Source organism: Vulpes lagopus, chromosome 7, assembly GCF_018345385.1.
Source record: "Vulpes lagopus strain Blue_001 chromosome 7, ASM1834538v1, whole genome shotgun sequence".
NCBI lineage: Eukaryota > Metazoa > Chordata > Mammalia > Carnivora > Canidae > Vulpes > Vulpes lagopus.
Window position 1 is genome coordinate 7,633,090 of NC_054830.1, and position 21,015 is coordinate 7,654,104.

Here is a 21,015-nt window from a genome sequence, read left to right on the forward strand (position 1 = left end):
GGCCGCCGAATCCCCCGGGCCCGGCTTTGTCTGTTGCGGCGCCCCGCGCGCACGCGCGCACGTGCTAGGAGCACACACCCCCCTTGGCCGGTAGCATCCTGGCCGGCGCGGATGGGGCGACCCCCTCCTCATTCCTTTCCAGTCTTTGTCCCAGTCCCCGTCCCGGGTTCCAGGAGATTCCCAGGTTCCCGAGGCGGGAAACGTCGCTGCCTTTGTCCTTACATGGCATGGAGACGCGGACCTCTTCCCTGAAACCCCATTCCCACGCTGATTGCACAGGAGGCCTTTGTCGGTGCATGGGGTTCCCAAATCAGTAGTCAGCCAGGCCTCCCCCAGATCAGGACTCCTTTTGGCCGAGGGTTTAAGCTTTCCGTTTCTTTAGTTCAGGTGTTTCATTGATGATGAATTTTCACCAGAATGCTTAAGATTTGCATCTTTCCTCAAAATGATGATCTGGTCCGATATGTAGGTACGCCGAAACTTGCAGGATTGTGACCCAAAAGTGAGAGATTAAAAAGGTTTTCTACTTTATTTTCTCATATACTTGAGTGAGTGACTGAGTTGAAGTTTTGCCCCAGTTAATCCTGCGCCTGGATGAATTATCTGGGTTGTACAGTGATCTGCGTGCCCTCCCCCAGTTAATTTGGGCAGATAAGCCATCTCTTCTCAGTATTTCCAAAATTGGTTGATCCGTTACTTGGGATTCTGCTGACGGGACCTGATGGAAGTAAGGGAGTGTCAGTTTCCCTGAGAATTCTTCCTTTTCTGGACTCAGGTATTTCAGTGATTTTGAATCTTTTTGATTGTTGAGGATTCTGTCTTTAAAGTGAGTGGCCTGGGATCCCTGGGTGGCGCAGCGGTTTGGCGCCTGCCTTTGGCCCGGGGCGCGATCCTGGAGACCCGGGATCGAGTCCCACGTCGGGCTCCCGGTGCATGGAGCCTGCTTCTCCCTCTGCCTGTGTCTCTGCCTCTCTCTCTCTCTCACTGTGTGCCTATCATAAATTTAAAAAAATAAATAAATAAATAAATAAATAAATAAATAAATAAATAAAGTGAGTGGCCTCGTGGCATATTTGGGTTCAACAGGAAAACCTAAGGTGCCACCCAGAGTTGCGACTCAAATTTAGGGTTTCAGACTCTGTTTTTCTCGGATACTTGGGGCTGGGAATATCCGCGGATTGCTCACATTGCTGCCACTACGCTTTGTGGTGTGATGCTTTGTGTGTGGTCTCGTGGGATGTAGGTAACAGCAGCCAGTCAGGCTGTGAATGAAATGTGTCAACCAGAAGCTCATTAATAGCTGGAAAGGGGGGAAAACAAGCCCCTAGTACTGGCAGGTGCTACTGTCCCTAATCGTGGGGGTCTTTGCCCCTGAGCTGTTTGTTGGCCATGTGAGTAGATCTTGGTCCCTGGATTTGTGAATGGAATCTCTGCAGGCCCTAGTGTTTGGAGTTGATTGGAGGCTGGCAGTTATTGCCAGGCTTGTTGGCCTTGCCAGCACCCGGTGCAGTATATCAGAGTTTCCCTACTCCTAGAGCTTGGGCAGGCCTAGGAATCACACTTTCTGGAGCAGAGTGGTGCCTAATCGCTTACAGTTTTTGGTGTTGTTGTTTGTTTGTTTGTTTGTTTTTGCTTGAACTTGTCTAGTGCCTGTAGGCAAATATTCCTTTCTTTAGCCTCTTCTAATATATTTTAGAGGGTGGTGGTTTTTGGATTTTTGTTTTGAGGCCCGTATTAGGGGGAGTGAGGAATCTAAGGCTGTTTCTAGTTTTCTTAAATTCTTCCTGTCAACTACATTGTCAAGAGTGGCTGCAATATTTTGATGTCCCTTATTTGGTGCTCATTTTCATGTTCTCTGCTTAAGTTCCCCCCAGGTGGGGACACTGGAAGCAATGATGAAGAAAGCTTTCTATAAGTCTATAAGCCTCTTCCCTGGGTAAGCAGTAGGCTTGTCATTCTGTAGGCTTCAGCAAGATGTGGGGCTTGGAAATGTTCTTCTGAAAGAGGCTTTACAAGTTTTCTTTGGGGGTCGCCTGGGTGGCTCAGTTGGTTGGGCATCTGCCTTCGGCTCAGGGAGGCTCACGTCTTGTTCCCAGGACCTTGGGTTTGAGCCCCAAGTCTGGCTCCCTGCTGGGCGGGGAGCCTGCTTCTTTTTTCCTGTCTCTCTGCTGCTCCCCTTTCTTGTGTGCACTCTCTCAAATAAATAAAATCTTAAAAAAGTGTTCTTCAGGCTGCATCAACTCCCATTTATTTACCTCATCCTCTTCCCAAATTCCTCCTAGTGTCACCTTTTATGGCCCAGAGGAATAATTCCCTTTCCAGGAAGCTTGGGTTTCTACTTCCTTGGATTCGCCCTTCGGTTACATCTTGTCATTAAGTTGATTAACCTTGTGCAGTTTTGAAAGATGTGTAGACATCACCATCTAGTATTAAATGCACGTATGTCTTACAAAAGAGTGACATCAAAAGGGTGATTGAACATTCATGAGAATTAGGATTTTCTAGGCTACTTATGATATATTGGATGCTTCTTATCTTAGCCAAGTCCTGGGAGAAAAAGATTTGATTTCTGTTCCCAGCGAAGGGGTTTGAAATTAAAGGCCAATAGTGGTTTGACAGCAGTCTACACATAGTGAAGCAGGTTGGGGCCCCTAAAGGGATGAGGAGATTCCTTCAGATTCCTGCTGCTCCAGCACTTGTCAGTTTTGTCTGAAACAACCAGCTTCCCTCTCTGCTCTATTATTTAGGGTAAGTTGATGCTGATTTTGTGGTGCTTATTAGCAGCATTAACAAATAATGGTGAAATCAAGGTGGACAGGTGTTAGGGAGCCTTGTCTGTGTTCTAACTTCTAAACATTATTTCTCACCATTTTATACTCTATTAAATCCCTTTTGATATTTTCCCAAGGTTCTTTAAAGGTGATTCTGTTATAAATTGTAATTGGAAATTCAGAAGTGACTTTAACTTCTGCAATTTTCAGATGTCTCAAGAAAGTGATGTCCAGCTGAAATTTAATATTATTTCTTTTCTCATTGAATGTTAATGGGATGAAGAAATTGAAAATGTAACCCCTATTTTTTCAAGATTTATTTATTCACGAGAGACACAGAGAGAGGCAGAGATACAGGCAGAGGGAGAAGCAGGCTCCTCACAGGGAGTCCAATGTGGAACTCGATCCTGTATTCCGGGATCCCACCCTGAGCCGAAGGCAGATGCTCAACTGCTGAACCACCCAGGCATCCCAGTAGCCCGTAGTTTAAACAAGAAAATGAGTTTACTGTCCAAGGGCCATTTTCTTGTTTGCCATATGTGATCACTGAAGATCATTTATTTACAAAGCCGAGTATGCATCCTTTTAGAGTATGTAAATTTGCTCCAAATTATTTTATAAGCTTAGGTGATTAGTGAGAAGTGGTGCTATTGGTATTTGAGATCCATTGTAATTTTCTTGATCGTTCTGACCAGCTCTCTTTTGAAATATTTTTTTTCAAAGATTTTATTTATTTATTCATGAGAGAGAGAGGCAGAGACACAGGTAGAGGGAGAAGCAGGCTCCATGCAGGGAGCCCAATGTGGGACTCGATCCTGGGACCCCAGGATAATGCCCTGAGCTGAAGGCAGATGCTCAACCGCTGAGCCACCCAGGCGCCTCTCTTTTTAAATATTTTTATTAGGGTTGTGGTTCAAGCTTAGTCTTACTGGGATATAGTCTTACAGGCCACTTACTTTCTGCTGCTTCCTTTGGACTACTATTCTCACATCTGACTGAGTCTGTTTTTATAGAATAAAATGTTGCAAGTTAGATTTGCTTTTCCATGGTACATTTAGATTTTTTGCAGGTTAATAATTCTCGCTGTGTATTCATAATTCAGAAAAGCAGTCCAAATATCAACAATGTGGAAATAACTAACCTAGCCCCATGGCTTATAGCAACCCTTAATAAACATTTGTCCTACGGGTGACCTGTGCAGAAGCCCCACGGGAAGCGTAGTGGCTGCCTGGTGAGGGCTCACCAGTGACCGTAGCAGCGCAGAGCAGATGTGGTAGCTAACAGGAGTGGAGAGAAAGTGAACTGAGCTGATTTTGGTGAAGTTAATTTGTGTTTTAAAATCTCAGTTCTGGAAAAACGCTTTGGGGGGAGGGGGTTCTTAGAAAACTAAATAGGGGGATCCCTGGGTGGCGCAGCGGTTTGGCGCCTGCCTTTGGCCCAGGGCGCGATCCTGGAGACCCGGGATCAAGTCCCATGTCGGGCTCCCGGTGCATGGAGCCTGCTTCTCCCTCCGCCTGTGTCTCTGCCTCTCTCTCTCTCTCTCTATCAAATAAATAAATAAAAAGAAAGAAAGAAAGAAAACTAAATAGGCAACCACCCTATGACCTAGCATTTTCACTTTTGGGCATTTATCCCAAAGAAATGAGTCTTTAGGTTTACATAAAAGTATATACACAAATGTTCACAGTAGTTTTATTCTTGATAGCCAGGAGTTGGAAGCCAAGCAGAAGTCTTGAAGCAGGTGAATGGTTAAACTATTGTGCTAGCATACTTCAGAGCAGTCAAAATGAGCAAATTTTCAATACACTACTGGAATTAATCTCGAGACAGTTATGTTGCATGAAACAAGCCAATACTGAAAGATACATTCTTGGAGTGCCAAAATTATAGGAATGGTAAATAGATTAGTGGTTGGTAGGGTTAAGCATGTGGGGAGTGGTGGAAGGGTAGTGTGGCCAATCAACGGGGAACAGGAGAGATCTTTGTGGGGATGGCAGTGGTCTGTGTATCCATGTCTGTGTTGTGGTTAGGATATTGTACTATATAGCTTGCAAGATGTTACCATCAGGGGAAACTGGTTAGAGAGGACATACAGTTACCTCAAAATAAAAAGTTTTGTTTAGGGCAGCCCTGGTGGTTCAGCGGTTTAGCACCTGCCTTCAGCCTAGGGCCTGATCCTGAAGACCTGGGATCGAGTCCCATGTCGGACTCCCTGAATGGAGCCTGCTCTCCTTCTGCCTGTGTCTCTGCCTGTCTTTCTCTGTGTGTGTGTGTCTCTCATGAATAAATAAATAAAATCTTAAAAAAAAATAAAATAAGGGGATCCCTGGGTGGCGCAGCGGTTTGGCGCCGGCCTTTGGCCCAGGGCGTGATCCTGGAGACCCCGGATCGAATCCCACATCAGGTTCCCGGTGCATGGAGCCTGCCTTCTCCCTCTGCCTGTGTCTCTGCCTCTCTCTCTCTCTCTCTCTCTCTCTCTCTGTGACTATCATAAATAAATAAAAATTAAAAAAAAATAAAATAAAAGAAGGCCACCATAGGGTGGCCTAGGTGGGGGATGGGGTAACTGGGGGATGGGCATTAATGAGGACACATGATGAGCCCTGGGTGTTACATGCAACTGATGAATCACTGAACTCTGTCTCTGAAACTAGTAATACACTGTATGTCATTTGAATTAAATTAAAAAAAATTTTTTTGAATTAAAATAAAATTTAAAAAACTCTAAAAGGGCCCTTACCCACTAAAATAATTCACAGTTGTGAATTTGCCTACATAATCCACATCCTTTGAGAGGTGGTCATTTTTCTTTTTAATTGGCAGTGGGGGTGGGGGATGCTTTTGGGAGAAGTGAACAAATTGCACGCCAAGTTTAAAAAAAAACAATCTGGGGCACCTGGGTGGCTTAGGCAATTAAGTGTCTGACTCTTTTTTTTTTTTTTTTAAGATTTTATTTATTTATTCATGAGAGACAGACAGAAAGAGAGAGGCAGAGACAAAGGCAGAGGGAGAAGCAGGCTCCATGCAGGGATCCCGACATGGGACTCGATCCTGGGACTCCAGGATCATGCCCTGGGCTGAAGGCAGGTGCCAAACCACTGAGCCACCCAGGGATCCCCCTCACAGGCAGATTTTCAAACATTTCTATTGGTTCATCCAAGAGTTGTTGAAATTCCTCCTTTTATATATTGCGTTTGAGATTTTATGGTTGATAAAGCATCTTTCCACAGAGTCCTCTTTTATCCTTACTATTTGCAATTCTCAGGCATAGCTAGTGTTTTCCGTCTCCTGATTGACCCAGCTCTGAACAGGTAGGTAATTTGCTGGAGGGTCCCACAGTTCCTAGGTTGGACAGCCCTGGTGGGCGCAAGCCAGAGGCTTTTGTCTTCCAAGATCCATAAATGCTCTCCTGTACCAGTGGGCCTGGAGTCCTGGGTCTCACACACCAGTGGGAGTTCCAGAAGCATTTGGGGAAAAACATGTATTTGTCACTTTATTCAGTCAAGAAAACATGTTAATTAATTAGCGTACACCATCTTGGATTTTATAATTTCTCAGAGTGGCATCCATAACCAGATTTTAGATTGGCATCTTCTGGCTGGATTGGTTTGTTTAAAAAAATTTTTTTTAAACTATTTTACTTATTCACGAGAGACACAGGCAGAAGGAGAAGCAGGCTCCACGCAGGGAGCCCGACTTGGTACTGGATCCCGGGTCGCCAGGATCACGCCCTGGGCTGAAGGTGGCGCTAAACCACTGAGCCACCCCGGGCTGCCTTGCTTTGTTAAAATTACTTTTTATGTGTCTTTGATGATGTTGATCTATAAAAGTTTGTAGAGTCACTAGAGAGGAACACGTGTATCACTTCGTATCACACTGCAGAGATAGGGAAGCCAGGAGTGGGGTTTGGATCCTTGTACATTTCAAAGCCTAATTGATTCAGTCTCTTTGGTGAGCATCTGCTTCAGGGCAGTTCCCCAGAGTTGCTGGAATAGAGGTAGGATTTTGTGAAATACCCTGGAAGTATCTACTCTGGAAGATAGGCAGGGCCATACTTGTTTTTTTTGTTTTTTTTTTGTTTTTTAATTTATGATAGTCATAGAGAGAGAGAGAGAGAGAGAGAGAGAGGCAGAGACACAGGCAGAGGGAGAAGCAGGCTCCATGCACCGGGAGCCTGACGTGGGATTCGATCCCGGGTCTCTAGGATCGTGCCCTGGGCCAAAGGCAGGCGCCAAACCGCTGCGCCACCCAGGGATCCCCAGGGCCATACTTGTTAAGATGTTTCCACTACATCTGTTCACTGACTCTATACAAATGTTTGTTGATTCACCCATGCTGACTTGGGCATGTTTCTTTTCCAAAAGTGCCATGTATGTCATTCTAATTAGCAAGAGGTCAGAAAGGTGGTCATCACACTATAAGGAATAGGTTTTTGTGGCTTAAACTTTTGTAACTCTGCTTGCTGGGAGTGGGCTGGATTCGAGAAGAAAGAAACCTGATCCCTGTTAGAATATCCCCAGCCATGGGGCACCTGGGTGGCTCAGTGGTTGAGTTGTCAGCCTTTGGCTCAGGTTGTGATCCTAGGGTCCTGGGATTGAGTCCCACATCGAGCTCCGGGCAGGGAGCCTGCTTCTCCCTCTGGCTATGCCTCTGCTTCTCTCCTTGTGTCTCTTATGAATGAATAAAATCTTAAAAAAAAATCCTCAGCCACACAAAGTTAATGTTTAAAATCCTGATTCTTCACACTCCAGTTGTTCTTGCTTCGGTTTCTTTTCAGAGAAGCCAGGCTGGTAAAAATCAGGCTTCCTTGTGCCCCGCTTTTGAATCATAAAGGTAGTTGCAGGAGCAGCTTCTGTTTAAAGTTTGATTGGCAGGGGTCAATAGGTGTTGAAGTGTGAAGTGTTGCCTATAGGTAGGTGGGTGTTGTGGGCTTCTTGCCAACAGGGTTCTTTGCTAAAAATCTTGAAAAGGAGGTTTCTGCTTGCCCAGAAGACCCCTGTCTGTCAATAGATGGATTTCCTGATATTCAAGACCAGAGCAGCTGGCTTCTGAAAAACTGGCTTGGATGACAGATCTGGGTTCACATAAAGACAACGAGGCCAGATTTGTTGGCCTGCAAAGGAGCATTGTCTCTGGCTTTTCAGCATTTGTTTTAGTTCAGATAATTTATGTTCATATTCACTTCGTCCCCCTGAATCAGGAGGCATCACCACGAAGGCCTGGCCTAAGGGAGGAAGGCCCCAAGGGTGAAGTTCCCCAGTTGAGAGCAAGGTCTGGTGGTCAGGGGCAGTCATAGCTCAGTGACTCTCTTCAGGGGTACGTTCTGGGGCCTGTCTCTTGGAGCAGAGGGAGAGCACGTGCCTCAGCCGGGTGCAGCAGAGGCACACCCACGTCGGGAGTTTTAAGAGTGGAGGCAGCAGATGGAAAACCTACATGCAGGACAGTCGCTGAAAGCAGGTGCATTTGGGGGTGTATTTGTGTCCTTGAGGTACTTCTGATAGGCTGGGGTTTTCTGATAGGATCTTTTTACCCATTGGTAGAAGAGTGATTTTTCTGCTCCCAGTTTGCCTTTGTCAGGTGGCATTCGTTCTTAGTAGAGATCCCCACGTGAACTATAGGTGGACTTCAGTCCCTTTTAACATTTTCAGAGTAGGGAAAAAAAAAAAAAAACATTTTCAGAGTAGGGAGTTGGAATATGGACCTCTCCAGTAGTAGCAAATTAGGGTTTGGGATTTTTATTAAGTATCCTTATGGGCTCAAGCTTTTATAGAAATGTAATGTGCTGAATCAGTTTTGGTTATATATTCAGGATACGTTAGGGAGGCCTGGGTGGCTCAGTGGTTGGGCATCTGCCTTCAGCTTAGGGAGTGGTCCCAGGATCGAGTCCCATATTGGGCTCCTTGCGGGGATCCTGCTTCTCCCTCTGCCTGTGTTTCTGCCTCCTTCTGTCTCTCATGAACGAATACATAAAATCTTTTAAAAAAATGTTATTATTAAAAATTTCAAACATATATTAAAGGTGACACAATTTTACAGTGAACAGCTGCCTGTAGATAGAGTCTTGGTTCTGCCATTGACATTTGACTTTTTTTTCTCATTCATCTTTCCATCTGTTCTGGTCATCCTTCAGTCCACATTGATTGATTGATGTATGCACTTATTGAACATCTCCGGCATATAATCCATCTTATTCTTACATGTTTCAAAGTAGCAGAAAGTTGCAGTCTTCTGTCTAAATGTTGGCTAGAGTCCAGCATTTATTTACAGTTCTTTTTTTCTTTAAAAATAATGCACAAAAAATAAAAATAAATAAAATAAATAAAATAAAAACAATACACACATCTTGAGTATACCATTCAACTAGTTTTTTTTTTTTTTTTTAAGATTATTTATTCATTCAGAGAGCGAAGAGAGAGGCAGAGACACAGGCAGAGGGAGAAGCAGGCTCCCTGCAGGAAGCCCGATATGGGACTCGATCCTGGGTCTCCAGGATCACGCCCCGGGCTGCAGGCGGCACTAAACTGCTGCGTCACCGGGGCTGCTCCCATTCAACTAGTTTTGACCACTGCATGCACCCAACCCCTACCAAGATGTAGACCGTGACTATCAGTTGAAAAGCACTGTTCCTGGGTGTTCCTGCCACACCACTGTCCAAGGCAACTACTGAGCAGTTTTGGCTCTTTTAGAACTTCGTATAGATGATAGCTTATTATTATTATTATTACTATTACTATTATTAATTTTTTTTTTTTGTATTCTGTTGCTCCAAATGTAGCCAATGGAATTCTTTACAGGTCAACTCCTTGTTCCTTTGGACCACCTGCATTAGTGTCAGCACTTTCTTGCTTTCTGAACTGCAAATGACTGGGCTCAAACAGTTCTGGGGTGAGGTGCCGAATCAACCATTTCTCTCGGGAGCTCTTTTTAGTAAGTTAGACATTACCAGTCCTGTAAAACCTGGAAAGTCTTAGCCACCTGAAACCTTGGTTTAAGCTCTTTTGTTTTTTTTTTTTTTTTTTTTTTTTAAATTTTTTTTTAATTTATTTATTTATTTATGATAGTCACAGAGAGAGAGAGAGAGGCAGAGACACAGGCAGAGGGAGAAGCAGGCTCCATGCACCGGGAACCCGATGTGGGATTCGATCCCGGGTCTCCAGGATCGCGCCCTGGGCCAAAGGCAGGCGCCAAACCGCTGCGCCACCCAGGGATCCCCTAAGCTCTTTTGTTTTTAAAGTCCTCCCGTTTGATGTCTATTGCAGAGTTGTGTAGCATGAAGAGATGGTAAGTGTGACATTAAACATTGGTTCCTGGCATCTTGTTGGGCTTGGAAGGAAGAAATTTCTTCTTTTGTGCCAGGTAACTGTGTCCACAGGGACAAGGCACTTATCTTTCACCATCCCAGCAGCCAGCCCAGGTCTTGGTGTGGAGGAAGAACATGCTAAATCCTTGTCGATTAAATAAATACAGTTTTAAACATCAGCCTTCTCTATCAGATTGATGAGGTTCCAGCATAGATGTGGCCAGGAGTGGTGGCTGTTTAACATTGCCATCTCACCATCAGACTATGATTTCTTGATGGTATGCTTCTCTGTTTAGAACTAGGCATCTGATCGTTGGTTAAATTTTTAGATGGCACTAATTGGCTGCACTTTTGTTAGGACTATGTAAGTACATTCTGCAATTAAATTAAAAACCGTAATGGCAGTTTTCAGACCTCACAAGTGAATGCTAACATTACCATCTCCCAGCTTCAACAGCTATCAGTACTTTGCCATTTTGTTTTATATTTGCCCACATCTTCACTGCCTGCGTTTGCAGTATTTTAGAGCAAATACCAAGCAGATACTTTGAACTGTAAATTTATCTTATATACGTACCTAGCAGGTAAAGCATTTTTTTTTGAACACAGCTTTGATAACATATGTTCCTAACTGAATGAATGGTAAGTTATTCACATAGGACGCACTTTGTATCGTCACTCATCACTTAGCGCCCCCCCCCCCCCCATGGCAGCCTGGCAAGTGGAGATCTTGTTGGTAGAAGTTGGTGCCATTTTGAAGGACTGTGGGATTTGTGCTGCATGCTTTCCATAGTTTGACTTGTTTAACTTTCGCTGCTCGTGCAAGGGTAGAGGGGCCACATCCATGTTGCAGGTGTAGAAGGAAGCTTCAGGGCCATGTGGCTAGTGGCTGGGCATGCAGGGATTCCAGCCCAGGTATGTATGGAAGCTCCTACTTGGCGGTGACCGAGTGGTTCATCACGGGCATAGTGAACAGCCGAACTCAGAGCCTGGTCTCCACTCCTCTCCCCACTACCCCCAGCATAGCCTTTGACCCCTGCTTGTCCTCTTGTGTAGCTCTGCAGGAGCATCACCTCTTACTTCACCTTTCAGTTTTATAGTTCTACTTTGAAGCCTACAAATTTGGGACACCTGGGGGGCTCAGAGGTTGGGCATCTACCTTTGACTAGGCGCCTGATCCCAGTTTGGGGATTGAGTCCCACATTGGACTCCCTGTGAGGAGCCTGCTTCTCTCTCTGCCTATGTCTCTGCCTCTCTCTGTCTGTCATGAATGAATAAATAAAATCTTTAAAAAAAAAAAACAAACCTACAGATTTGCAATTAGATTGTTAGGTAGTCCTGAAGCATTGTGGGAAATTCTTGTTTTGGCCTGGCATGTCCAAGTTTGTCTTTGAAGCGTGTGCCTTCCAGGTGGAGTCTGCTGCCCTGCCTAGAAACTAAGATTGAAGCAGCTGGCTGTTGCGTGGTTGGATGGCATGGGATAGATGGATTTCATTAGTTTTGTATTATTGTGATGGATTTCTTTTTTGTTATTTACTCATTTGGAAGATTTTAGCCTGGACCAGACTGTTTGCACAGAGTAGGAATTGAGTAGGTTGTAGTCAGCATGTTATTTAGAGCCCAAGATGGTAATTACAGCTATGCTTGTCCTGAAGACTTCTGTTGTGCACTTGGGTTCTCAAGGCCTCTCTGAAATGGAGCCCATAGGTGTGGTCATGTGGTGCTGTAGTTGTATCCACCTGATGTTTCAGAAGGTTCTTGCGTTTCTGGTTTATAGAAGCCTTTTGGGGCTCTCTCTCTCCTGCTTTCCTTCCATTTCTTCATTACTCAAAGACCAGAGCTCCTTCCCTCTCTGCCTTCTTCATTACTCAAAGACCAGAGCTCCTTCCCTCTCTGCCTTCTCCAAACACCAAGATTTTGCTGAATATTTGTGTTGTTATCATTTATTGGGGGCTCATTGATTTGTGTGTATGTATGTTTTGAGGGGTTTTGGGGGGGGTAAGAACTGGAATATTTTACATTAAAAAAAGATGAAAGAAGATGAAGTAGAATCTGCTGAATGTGGGTGGGAATTCAGAGTTAGCTTCTAAAACCAGCTATTTTCATTTTTAGGGGATTTTATAATTAGTTGCTTGTACCTTAGCTTAGCAGTGATTACTTGGAAATAAAGATGTGTCTTGCTGGGTTAACAGGGTCCCTTTGGATGGCTGCACCACTTTCATCCTACTAAGTATCTGGCTACTAAAATTCATCCATCTATGAAATATTTGAAACTAAAAAGATTTTCTGATCTTATAGATAGTTGAAGTATTGATAACACCAAGGAAATCTGTCACAATTTGAAAAGATAAGCAAACATTTGATTTCCAGACACTACAGAAAAAAGAAGTAAAAATGGTAAGTTTTTTTTTTTTTTTACTCATATTTATTTCTTTATTCATAGTCAAAGATGCAGCATTTTCTCCAAGGCATTTGATTCTCCTTTCATTAGACTTTTTGAATTATAAAATACCGCTACATAGGAAAAGAGTTCATCCGCATATATATGTATATACACATATATAGATACATATAATTATGTAAAGTTAAGTGTGTCCCCTTTTGACTGCCTGGAGAATGAACTGCTGTTCCATCTGGTTGTCCTGCTTCTAAGACCTTCAGTAGTGGTTGTGTAGGTGGCTTACTTTGACATAAATGATAAGGCATAATTCTGAGTTGGGCAGCTTGAAAGAGAAGTGGAGGATCGCTTGGTATCTTTGTGGTTTTTAAATGAGATTTTATATTTCTAGCGTCCGATGCGAATTTTTGTGAATGACGACCGCCACGTGATGGCAAAGCATTCTTCTGTTTATCCAACCCAAGAGGAACTGGAGGCAGTCCAGAACATGGTGTCCCACACAGAGAGGGCTCTCAAAGCTGTGTCTGACTGGATAGATGAACAAGAGAAAGGCAGCAGTGAGCACACTGAGTCGGAGAATGTGGACGTGCCCCCGGAAGATGAGACCAAAGAGGGGGCTGGGTAAGTTTGAGGTTTGGTGGGGGAGGGATCTTTCCTGGAGAGACTGGCCAGCATAGGCGTGAGTGTCTCCTTTTCTTCCCCAGCCTTCCAGGGCCTCTGGGTTCTAGCTGCATTGAATTCACTCACTGAGCATACTTTGGTCTGTCCCTCAGGGAGCAGAAGACTGAGCACATGACCAGAACCCTGCGGGGCGTGATGCGAGTTGGCCTTGTAGCAAAGGGCCTGCTGCTCAAGGGGGACTTGGATTTGGAGCTGGTGCTGCTATGTAAGGAGAAGCCCACGACTGCCCTCCTGGACAAGGTGGCTGACAACCTGGCCATCCAGCTTGCTGTGAGTGACTGTTTCCACCGGGTGGGGTCAGGTCATGCTCGTTGAGGATGCAGAACAGAGGAAGGCTCATTTGTCCTGTGCACACTACAAACCCACCTTGGCACGTGCTTTGCTTGTGCCTTATCCATAGGTAATGGGCAGGATGCTGCAGAGCTGCTAAGATTCTGTGGACAGGGCCTGAGTGACGCTGATGGGCCCAAATTTTCTTGTTAGCTGGGAAAGACTTGGTGCCCATGAGGTGCCAGACTATACTGTTCTAGGGTTGCAGCAGGCTAGAACTCTAAATCCACACACAGTTGGGTAGATGGGTTGGTGTATGGATGGTTGAATAGAAGGTACTGTTATTAACTCTTCCTCCCTGATCCAAAACTGGACAGAAGAACTTTTTAAAAAGCAGCTTGTTTTGTTACAAAATAGTGTTGTATAAATAATAGCCTCTGATATTTTTTAAGAATTTACTACACCGGGACAGCCCCGGTGGCGCAGCGGTTTAGCGCTGTCTGCAGCCTGGAGTGTGATCCTGGAGACCCTGGATTGAGTCCCACGTCAGGCTCTCTGTATGATACCTGCTTCTCCCTCTGCCTGTGTCTCTGCCTCCCTCTCTCTCTCTCTCTCTCTCTCTGTCTCTGTCTCTGTCTCTATGAATAAATAAATAAAATCTTAAAAAAAAATAGAATTTACTACATCAGACTCTTGGCCAGGTGTGTTGTTTATATGTATATCGTTTCCTCCTCGAAACAACCCTTTGAGATAGGATCATATCGTCTCGGTCTTTTTATTCATCCATCCATTCATTCATTCATTCATGAGAGACAGAGAGAGGCAGAGACAGAGGCAGAGCAAGAAGCAAGAAGCAGGCTCCATGGCAGGGAGCCCGATGTGGGACTCGATCCTGTGACCCCAGGATCATGCCCCAGGCCAAAGGCAGGCACTAAACTGCTGAGCCACCTGGGGATCCCCACATCTCAGTATTTTAGAAGATGTGACTAGGGTGCAAGGAGCTGAGTTGTTGAACCCTGCACTCCTGGTTGTGAGTCCTGGGATTTTAGAACCTCCAATCGTCACCACCATATGCTGCCTCCTTGGGACACATTTACCCTCCACATTCACAGGATAAGCAAAAGAATAAAAAAAAGAAACTTAAGAAATCATATTCCTTAAGGGAAACACACTTCATTTTCATACGTAAATGTGGATTTTTTTTTCCACATGGTGATTAATAATTTGAGATTTAGGATAGAGGTCAGAATTGAAATGTGGAGTTAATGCAGTATAGTAGATACTTCTGGAGAGCTATATTTCAGGTGAATGAAGCCCTAAACTTTGTTTTGGTGGTAATTTTTTACATTAATTTTAACCTATATTTATAAAAAATATATTCATTGATGAAAGTTATTGTTGTAAATGTTTTTAAAGGAAAGACATTTTTTGTAAAAAGTCTTTAAAGGAAGATACAAATAAAGTGTATTTTTATTGAATCAGGTTAGTGTTTTTTGACTAGGGCAATTTTGCCCCCCACAGAGGACCTTTGGCGATTTGGAGAGAGTTGATGTTGTGACAATGTGTGGGAGGGGGCTGCTGCTGATAACCACTAGATAGGGGCTGGAAATGGCTGCTCGGTGTCCTCCAATACAGAGGTTAGCCCCACAGCCCAGGAATATCCGTAGCACTGAGGTGAAGAAACCCCGTTTTAGATTTTTCAATGTGCATCTGCCCCTCCCTCAACGTGACTTTTCCTGTATTGTTTCCCCTAACAAAAATAAGATCGTAAGAGCATGAATTTTCTTCATCAAGGCATGTAACTAACAACAACAACAACAAATGATGTAACTGGTACAAAGGAGAAAGCAGAAGCCAGGTGAACATCCTTTTATAGATACATGTGTTTGGAGCAAGTACTTGCATATTTTTGTATGCATTATGTGCTACACATTATCTTACTATGCAGTTTTCTTGCCACATGGATGGCTGCTCATCTCCATATGGAAAATACCTGTGGTGGATGCTCACTCTGCTGGGTGTTACACTTTGCACATCATATCTGTGTAAGCCTCCTGCACCCAGATGCTTTGGGTCTTGTCACGAAGTCCATTTTACAAATTAGAAACCAGCATCTTAATGAGATTAAATGACTTATCTAAAGTTACACGACTACCAAACAACAAAATGAAGATTCACACCCTTGTCTCCTTTTCCCAGACCCTGAAAATCTTACTGTTGCCTTGTAAAGCTCCCTATGAAAAATCACTTCTCTGCGTAGTTAGAGACCCCCACTCTGGAGTACCCAGAAAACGGCAAGAGACTTGGCAAGAGGGAGGTACTGATCCCTAGATGAAGGCACCGCTGTTGTGTCACAACCCAAGAAGTTGACATGTGTGCTGTGGTAACCAGTGAAACAGCTGTAGATTGCCTATCTTGAGGAAGTGTGTTTGAAAGTTGTATTTTCTTTTGTAGGCTGTTACAGAAGACAAGTACGAAATACTCCAGTCTGTTGATGATGCTGCGATTGTGATAAAAAACACAAAAGAGCCTCCATTGTCCCTGACCATCCACCTGACATCCCCTGTTGTCAGAGAAGAAATGGAGAAAGTATTAGCCGGAGGTAGGGAGGCTGAGAAAAGCCAGCAGGACTTTGGAAACTCGGTGTTCCCTCGCCAGTCAAATGTGCTATTCAGTTTTAGACTGCTTTGATAAAAGGCCGTCGGTGTAGCTTTGGCCACGTACTCTGAGGTCACATCTCCCGTTCAGTTTCAGTACTTGGGAGTTTGCACTAAAAGTGAGTAGCACTTTTTTCGTAGAGGATTGCACCATTTTTGTTTTATCTTTAATCCTTGAATGTTTTCATCGGTGTTACACTTGGTTTTTCTGTTGAGCGTTCTCTGGCCTTGGAAAAGTATGTCCCTGGTGATTTTATGGCTTTTAAATTATGGAAGACAACCAGATGGTTTCTGCATGAACATCACGTTGGAGTCGTGCAAACAGCTTGTGTTGCAGCAGAACCGAGGGCTGCTTCGCTTGTCCTCTTCCAGGGGCTGCTTTTATCAGCTGCCATGATTGAAATGCAAAGAGCTGGTACAGAGTTTTGGATAAAGTTGTGAACAATTGTGTGATTTTTCAAACCAAAACCTCAGAAGCTTTTGCAATTGAAAGGCCACCAAGGGCCCCTCATGCCTTTCTTCTGTGCGGACGTTTTTTTAATCCGAGGTCTTACACCACAGAGTGAAGGTAACAGGCCTTATCCAAATCCCTGACACATGAGTGGCAGCAGTGACAGTGCTCCAGTTCTGCTGCAGCAGAGGCTCACACTTTGCGCCCTCGTTGCTATTCTTTGGTTACCTTTGGTTCCGATACCTGATTCCAATTATCGATTTAGGGACGCTGGACCTTTGACCAACAGGACTCTCTCTGTCAAGGGCTGGGGCTAGGGCAGTCCCGCCTGGTGGGCGGAGGTGGTCCCCTTTGCTGCAGATGCCTCAGGGGATGGCCGTTGTGGGAAGCAGAGAAGGGAGTTCATTTCCACTCCCCCCACCTATTTTGGGGTTTTTTGTTTCTATTTTTGGGGGGTTTTTGTTTTGATTTTTTTGTTTGGTTTCGTTTTTGGTTTTGTTTTTGGGGTTTTTTTTTGTTTTTGGTTTTGTTTTTTTGTTTTTTGTTTTTGTTTTTTGCTATTGAAATTTTTAGCATAGCTAATTTATTGGGAGATCATGGGGAGGAAGCAAGGTAATTGTCTATTAGAAGATAGGATCCACCTATCTGTCCCACTCCCCCATGGGATTATTCCTTCTAGAGTAACTTCCCACTTTTGCTTTTGTTTTTGTTTTTTTTTTTGGAAGGGCCTCCGATTTTTACGATCTCCTCAAGGCAGAGTTAAACGCACTCTAGCTTCTCCTTCCCTGGTCTAGGGTGGAGATGACTTGAGATTCTGGGAGCCTCAGCTGCCCTTTAGGAAGCTGCCACATCCCCTTTCCACCTGACAGAAACCCCTTGGTCAAACTGTGCCTTGTCTTCTTATTCCATCCATGAATAGAAACGCTATCAGTCAACGACCCCCCGGACGTTCTGGACAGGCAGAAATGCCTTGCTGCCTTGGCGTCCCTCCGACACGCCAAGTGGTTCCAGGTTTGCATTTTGTTCTTCTATTTGTCTTTTGGTAGAGAATTCCTAAGTTTTAACTTGGCTAACTTTCACCATAAAGTTTTGGTAACGTTGAAGATCTCTGTGCTGAACTTAGCACCTGCAGGCGTGCAGCTGCTAACGGAGCGCGCATAGACAAATTTGACGTCCCCAAAGGAGGCTTGTGACTGAGTAGGTGGGCTGCTGCTGCTTTGTGCCAAGAGTAACATTGTTCTTGTCCACAACGGTGAAAGCGCTGCTGGCCACACACTTGATGGTCTTGAACGTTCACCGTTTACCCTTGACAAAGTAGCACCCTGAGACTTGTGTTTTTCATGTTTGCCTTGTGTTTAGGGAGGTTCCCTGGTGTAAAGAGCCTGTGCTTTGTTCTCTAGGCCAGAGCCAACGGGCTGAAGTCGTGTGTCATTGTCATCCGGGTCCTGAGGGACCTGTGTACCCGAGTGCCCACCTGGGGTCCTCTCAGAGGATGGGTAAGGCACCTTCATAGCTGTGGCCACTTGGGGGGTCATGGGTGCAGACTTTCTCCCATATCCCAAGAATATGTTAGAGTAACTGGGCTGGAGTGGCCGTTTGGGGTGTGGCCAGTGCATCCCTGTACTGGCCATTTATTAAACAACTACTTCATGCCATCCCCTGGGAGGGGGATGAGAGCTAGACCAGGCTATCCATCTCTCCTCCCCTCCCCCATCCACCCACCATAATAGACTCAGAGCTCAGCCTAGGGAGGGGGCCGCCGGGTAGCACGTTTACTGTGATCCACGAAGAAGCCTTTTTGTAGCTGTTCTTGGACAGTGGTCAGCAAAGTGGCACCTATAGGCCAGTTCTGGCCAGCTGTCTCTTTATCAGTAGCCCATAGTTAAGAATGGTCTTTATTTTTTTAAGTGGTTATATGATAAATATAAGTACCTGTGTAACAGCGTCAGCTTTGCCTCTTGGCTCACACAATCTGAAAGATTTAATGTTTGTCCTTTTAAGGAAGAGTCACCAGGCCAGGCTCTGGTTGTCCTGTCTTTGGTTTAGCCTCAACTCATGCACTTGGAGGGGTTTGACACCCCCACCCCCCACAACCCTGGGAAAACACACACACCGACAGCTCCTTAGTGTTGGCTGCCCACCTCCTGCACAGTGGCGCTAACTGTACCTCTTGCCTTTCAGCCCCTTGAGCTTCTCTGTGAGAAGTCCATCGGCACTGCCAACAGACCAATGGGTGCCGGCGAGGCCCTGAGGAGAGTGCTGGAGTGCCTGGCGTCGGGCATCGTGATGCCAGGTTGGGGCCTTGTGCTTTGCAAGTTGCAGGGAAAGAACAGGGATTGAGGCCCTGAGGCCACTTCCTGGCGGGTCCCCTGACCGGGTTAGGGCAGCAGCCGCCCCGTGTCCCCCTAGGGCTGAAGCATGTGACTACCCTCTTGCACCATCATATCCAGCCCTGTGTCGGCTCCGCAGCTGTGACTCAGGGCGGATCCGGGGCAGTGGTGACCCACTCCCACGCGAGCTCCTTGCACTGAGACACGTGGGTTATTTATCTCACGGACTGGACGCTGAGTGGGTCACCGAGCTCAGCGTGTTTTCCAGAGCTGGGTGTGGATGGGGCGTGGGGGGTAACGCACCTGGTTCCCTCAGCCAGCACAACTCTTCCGAGATGCTAAAAGATAATCCTCTGCATATCTTCCTTGTTTCCTGCCTTCAGATGGTTCTGGCATTTATGACCCTTGTGAAAAAGAAGCCACTGATGCTATTGGGCATCTAGACAGACAGCAACGGGAAGATATCACACAGAGTGCGCAGGTATAGTCATCGCCATTGCCAACGTGAGCCCTTACCCAGTCTGTAATCACTGGCTTCCAGTTCCATTACTGGGTATTCTCAGGGTCGCCACTGGACTCGTAGGCTCAGGTTGGGGACCGAAGGTGAAGGGATTGTGCCTGATACAGGGCGCCCCAATCTGGGCTGCTTCTTTCCCTTGGCGCCACGCGTGGTTGTCGCCTGTCCCCTCAGCCTGCTCGAGTGCTACTTTTGGACACCGAGTTCAGCGGGGAGATGTATTTGCTGTGTGCACTGCTCCAGGGTCCTTCCCTTGCAGGCCCACCACGTGGCTCCGTGTGGCAACCAGTCCCCAGGTTGGGGTCTCCTGTATTCCTCTCGAGGGGGGTGGTCACAGGCTGGCCTTCCCCCACAGCGAGGTTGGGTCCTGACAGTCAGGCCCTACCCTGGCTGTTGGGGGACCCCTTGCTGTTGTAGGGGAGACCGTTAGCAACCCCCTCAGCTCCCACCCCTTCCAGAAGGCATTAGCGAGCGCACACACTTTGGCGGGGAGCACAGGGCGGCTGAGTCAGGTCCTCTTCCCCTTCTCCAGCATGCTCTGCGACTTGCTGCGTTTGGCCAGCTCCATAAAGTTCTGGGTATGGACCCTCTGCCTTCTAAGATGCCCAAGAAACCAAAGAATGAAAACCCAGTGGACTACACAGGTAAGCATGCCATGGGCTCAGCCCCAGGCTGATGGTGTCAGCGTGGACTCCAGCAAGAGCACAGGAGGGATCTTTAGCCTTTTTTTTTGTTCTTTTTTTCAGTTCAAATTCCCCCCAGCACCACTTACGCCATTACACCCATGAAACGCCCTATGGAAGAAGATGGGGAGGAGAAGTCCCCTAGCAAAAAGAAGAAGAAAATTCAGAAGAAAGGTACTAGTGTTTGTCTTTAGCACTTGGTTTGTCTTTCTCCTGGCTCGATTAAGAGTCCTCCCAAAGTGGTGAGATTCTTGCTTTTGCCTTAATTTCCTCAGATGTGATACCAAAGCCCGTTTTTAAATGACTAATTGTGGTGCGGGTCTGGAATACATACGGGGTGGTTTTGCATAGCACGGTGCCACAGGAGGCCATCGGAGGAGCTGCTGCCTCCCACCTCCTCGGTTAGCCTCAGCTGACGGAGCACCACCGTGTCGGTGTTCTCTCTCCAGAGGAGAAGGCCGAGCCGCCTCAAGCAATGAACGCTCTCATGAGACTAAACCAGCTGAAGCCGGGACTACAGTATAAGCTGGTTTCCCAGACTGGTCCAGTCCATGCCCCCATCTTCACCATGTCTGTGGAGGTAGATGGCAACTCCTTCGAGGCTTCTGGACCGTCCAAAAAGACTGCCAAGCTGCACGTGGCTGTGAAGGTACATGCCGGCAGTGTTGTGTACCACGTGCCTGTTCTATGAACAAAAGCGCTTTTGCACCTTGGGCTCCTTTAGAGCCGTTATATGTTATTGAAACCCTCGATGTGGACAACACGAGGCTTAGAGAGGGCGTGTGAACACTGAGATGGGTGGATAGTTTAATGTTTGCCAAGTCACACATGAAAGAATGGCTTCATCATTGTAGTTGACAGGCAGAGAGTCTCTGAATGTGGGCGAGCGTCAGAGTTTCAGGGGGGTGGGATAGGCGGGAGGGGGAAGAAGAAAACACCCTCTGGATTCCTGGCTGC

General features: G+C 45.9%; 1 protein-coding gene across 4 annotated transcripts in view; it reads left to right on the forward strand.

The window, feature by feature from the left end:
- Positions 1–21,015, forward strand: part of ILF3 (interleukin enhancer binding factor 3) — a 29,210-nt gene that overhangs the window by 537 nt on the left and 7,658 nt on the right. For all 4 annotated transcript variants that reach the window (XM_041762203.1, XM_041762204.1, XM_041762201.1 and 1 more), the window contains exons 2-12: positions 12,370–12,468; positions 12,861–13,090; positions 13,243–13,420; positions 15,875–16,022; positions 17,448–17,539; positions 17,929–18,024; positions 18,710–18,821; positions 19,242–19,339; positions 19,908–20,019; positions 20,122–20,232; positions 20,508–20,707. In XM_041762203.1, the coding sequence (XP_041618137.1) occupies positions 12,466–12,468; positions 12,861–13,090; positions 13,243–13,420; positions 15,875–16,022; positions 17,448–17,539; positions 17,929–18,024; positions 18,710–18,821; positions 19,242–19,339; positions 19,908–20,019; positions 20,122–20,232; positions 20,508–20,707 (1,380 nt within the window). In that variant the 5' untranslated portion in view covers positions 12,370–12,465. The remainder of the gene's footprint in view (positions 1–12,369; positions 12,469–12,860; positions 13,091–13,242; positions 13,421–15,874; positions 16,023–17,447; positions 17,540–17,928; positions 18,025–18,709; positions 18,822–19,241; positions 19,340–19,907; positions 20,020–20,121; positions 20,233–20,507; positions 20,708–21,015) is intronic.